Genomic DNA, 4,081 nt, shown 5'->3' on the forward strand with positions numbered 1-4,081 from the left:
CTGTCGATGTTGACTCACAAATTCATTTATAATATATATTATATTTATAATATATATAACTGTACACATGTTACAATAATGCTTGTCATTTTACCAAGTCATCTTAACATCATCTAATTGTAAGTAATTTTAATTTTAGTTTTGTTGTCAACTATATTTACTTTATGAAAAATTTTAGTCTGTTTTTGACTTCACTGCTTAAGTGTTTTTCTAAATACTTGAGCGATCAATGACATTTGAATTTGAACAAAATGACAATTTGACTACGCCTCTGCATTTATTGCGAGACTAATAATGAACTGGAATATTTACTGGTGATTCTGATTTTATTCATTGTACTGAAGAGGACTCGAATAGGAATCGAAACATGTACGTTTTTTATTATATTTATCTACTAATATATATTTTTAAATACACTGTAATCTCTTCTCTGACGGCTTACATTCACTTTATTTCTAACTATTGGTTTATTTCATTTAAGCATGAATATTTTAAATTTTGTATATAATATAAAAAACATACGATATCTTTTGAAATAATTGTTCATTCAATAAGTTCGGCACTTGGACTGTCGCACGAAGGGGTGAGGTAATAAGGGGAACAGCGGCGCTCGAAAATCGGCTGAAAAGTGCCGAGTCCTGCAATAAATAAATAATTCGTATAATTTGAAATTTGTTGTGATGCTACAAATTCAATAAACTCAAAGTCATTTATTTAACAATACTGATAAAAAAGTACGTTTGCAATGTTATTATTATATTTGCACTGATTATGAGAGACAAAATCCACATAATCATATAGATATTTGAAAATATGTATATATATTTTTTTCAATATGCATATACATTCATAAAAAATGAAAAACATCTTTTGAGATAACTATTAATCCACTAAATATAAATATATATATTGAATTAATCCAATATGTGGATCCTCGGTTAAATACATCTACATACACACGTATATGTAATGATATTTCAAATATCGTGCCATTTGAAATATCATTACTGCATGTACAGATCAAGAAAATATAAATATGTATTCAAAATGCCTTGTTTAACAGTAATGTTCACACCTATATAGCGTTACATGCCCAGCGAACAGAAACGAACCGGCACCGACGAAGAACGTCCGACGGCCGGCGAGGAAATGTCTTCCTTTCACCTCCATCGCACCAGGGATCCTGCACGGGCCCGGCGTCGCGAAGGACTGGAAACGCGCTCGCGGTTCCGGTTGGTGGGGCCTAACATCGGTTGGTGCCATGTCCCACGAAGGTGCTGGCAGTATGAGAGACGACCCATGAAAGTAACAGTGCGCCTTCCGTCCACCTTCGCTGGGCTTGCGGCGCGATCGCCAGATAGACCCAAGCCAGTCGTACGCTCATCGTCCTGGAGAACGGTGCCTCGCGTCTCGTCTCGCAGGTACCAATAGCGCCGCGTCGTCCTTCAGTGTCGTTGTACAGATACAAGGTCGCGAGTGCAACGGCGATCGAATTTCCACCGCTGTGGACCCGCATCTTAAGCGGATGTACCTGACGCGCGATGTGTGCAAGCTGATGAGGTTCTCCTGACTGAAGATCGCGATTTAAAATCATCTGGGAGACTAAACCAAGCGACAAACATGGACTGGGTAAGAATCTCACATTTGAACCGGTGATAAGTCGAGTGATTTCTTCGCCGACTGATCTGCGACTGACAGATACCCCAAAATTATCGGATGTATTCTGCTATCTCGAAAACAACAGGATGTCAGAGTGTCACATTAAACGCTGAATCAAAATAAGAGTAATATGTTGAATTAATTATATAAAGAAACATTTTTAATATATTAAAGAAAAATTTTTAATATATTTTACATTACTATAGATTAAAAATCACTTCGTTAATTCCACACGTCTACAGAAAACGCATTCTGAAAGCGTTTTGTGATTTCTCTGAAACCTGTTTAAATACCAGTCGAAATGTCACGTTAGGCGCTGAATATGTTAAGATTCTAAGGGAAGCGATTTTTAATATTATTAACTCAATAGAAATCGCAATTTATTTTCTTTAATATTATGTATCTAGAAAAGACAGGCTTCTGAATACGATGATAATCATTTCTCTTTAAATGACTTTCTAACCGAACTGGAACTGAGTCACTGGGTGATTGGAACAAGAATTAGACTTGGGCAGAGGAACGGAGCTTCACTTTTATAGCAATAAATCATTATCTTCAATTATTCTTTAATGACTGATATTTTTCATTAATATTCAGCTAAGACAATGATATGCGGCCTTCGATAGTTCTTGCAATCATCAATTAGAAACGCGCAATCCTTTCTTTCGTATCTACTACTGTGACTTGTGACCACAAAACCTCGTTAATATTCTCTACAATTATCTTTTAATTAAAAAAAATAATTGTAGGGAAGATAAAATATTTAAGAGAATAAAAACAAATCTTATTTCTTGATTTTGTCGTGAAAATGTTGATTTAAATGAGCTATATATAATATATTTTTAGTTAAGCCCGAGAATTAGGAATCAATTTTAATTCGTTGACTTTTTAGATCTCGATTTATGAGATATTTTGACAAGCGCTCGGTACATCAGTTGTTCTTTTAGCATTTGCTAGAATATGTAGAATCTTCAAGCGCGACGCTATAACGACGGATGCACTCTCGGAAAAGTAACACAAGGACTACGCCTAGGCGGGAAGCGCGGACTTTCCGCGCGAGATGTATGTTATCTCAGAATCAAAACACGGACGGCGATGCTTGCGCCCAGCCGTTTTCCGCAAGATCCCGCGAGAAAATAATGTTTATTTGGAAATCACCGCGGGTCTCCGTGTACAAGGAACTCGCCTGCAGAATCCGTGTAATTACACCTCGTTACCCCCCGTACGACTCGCAATCCTTCTCACTGAGGGAGTGTGTTACTGGAACTGGAACGTGCGATGCGTAGACCAATTTCCGACCGAGCGAGCAACGATCGAAAATTGCATCAACGATTAATGAGAAATCGTACCTGATTATACGGGCGATCGCGATCGCGATTTATGATCTACACGATTCTACGCGCAAACGCAATCCGTTTTGGCGCGACTCGATGAGGCGAGGTAAAAGTTGCGCGTCGGAGGCTGAGATCGAATTCCAGAAGGAAAGATCTACATTCGCGTTGAGTAACGCGCAGGCGAGGGAAACATTTGACTTGCATATTCGCCCCGCGGTATCAAAATGCGATTACAAACGCGAACGGCGTGGAAAAGAAACCTTGAGAACTGAACGAGAAGTGCAAATCTATGGGCACGTCCGTAGGCGTAGGCGCTCGTTCCTTCTTTTTCTTTTTTCTTTTTTTTTAAACTCTTTGCATCTCACTAGTCACGCTTTCAACGAGTCCGCGGCGACTTAATGAGCACGAAAGTGAGAAGGAATGGAAAGGAGACGAGGAGAGAAAGGAATATCTCGTGCGAGCGCGACTCCTAATCTTATTCTAATTGACATAACTAAAGAGTCGATCCGAAAAGAAAGTAATGTCATTTAAAAAGAATAAGCTTAGCTCTCAAACTTAAGTTTTTCTAAAAATGGTATTGCGCGCCGGAACGTATTCAAAAATGGAATACAAATACGATCGAATCGTTTGAGAGTAAAGGTGGAAAGTAAAAGATACTAATGTTACATAATATTTTAATATATTTTTATTCATTATATGAATATGTTTATGTATTATTAATATATTCATTAATTATTTTATCTATATATCCGTCTTTCTTTAAAAGAAATCTACGATTTATTTCGATTTGTAGTGATTTTTACTTAGGGCCACGGAATATCTTCTGCATACGACTTCTAATCTTACTCTAATCAGCGTAACTAACCAAGTAGATTGAACAAAGGAAGTATTTTCAACAAAAGTAGACTTACAATTAGGGAAGTTCGAATTTCATTCAAATGATATTGCGCGGAGCATATTCATGCAGGAATGGAATAAAAATACGGTTCTATGAAAGTAGAGGTGGAAAGTGAAAGATAACATTACGTAATATTCGTACATTTTGTTTAATTAATTCATCTATATTATCTTTGTTTTTAAAATAAACC

General features: G+C 36.9%; 1 protein-coding gene across 2 annotated transcripts in view; it reads left to right on the forward strand.

The window, feature by feature from the left end:
* The first annotated feature begins 1,286 nt into the window (after positions 1–1,286).
* Positions 1,287–4,081, forward strand: part of LOC105459591 — a 39,362-nt gene continuing 36,567 nt past the window's right edge. For both annotated transcript variants that reach the window (XM_011705751.1, XM_011705752.1), the window contains exon 1: positions 1,287–1,629. In XM_011705751.1, the coding sequence (XP_011704053.1) occupies positions 1,621–1,629 (9 nt within the window). In that variant the 5' untranslated portion in view covers positions 1,287–1,620. The remainder of the gene's footprint in view (positions 1,630–4,081) is intronic.

The sequence above is a fragment of the Wasmannia auropunctata genome, unplaced genomic scaffold, assembly GCF_000956235.1.
Source record: "Wasmannia auropunctata unplaced genomic scaffold, wasmannia.A_1.0 LD334181.1, whole genome shotgun sequence".
Taxonomy (NCBI): domain Eukaryota; kingdom Metazoa; phylum Arthropoda; class Insecta; order Hymenoptera; family Formicidae; genus Wasmannia; species Wasmannia auropunctata.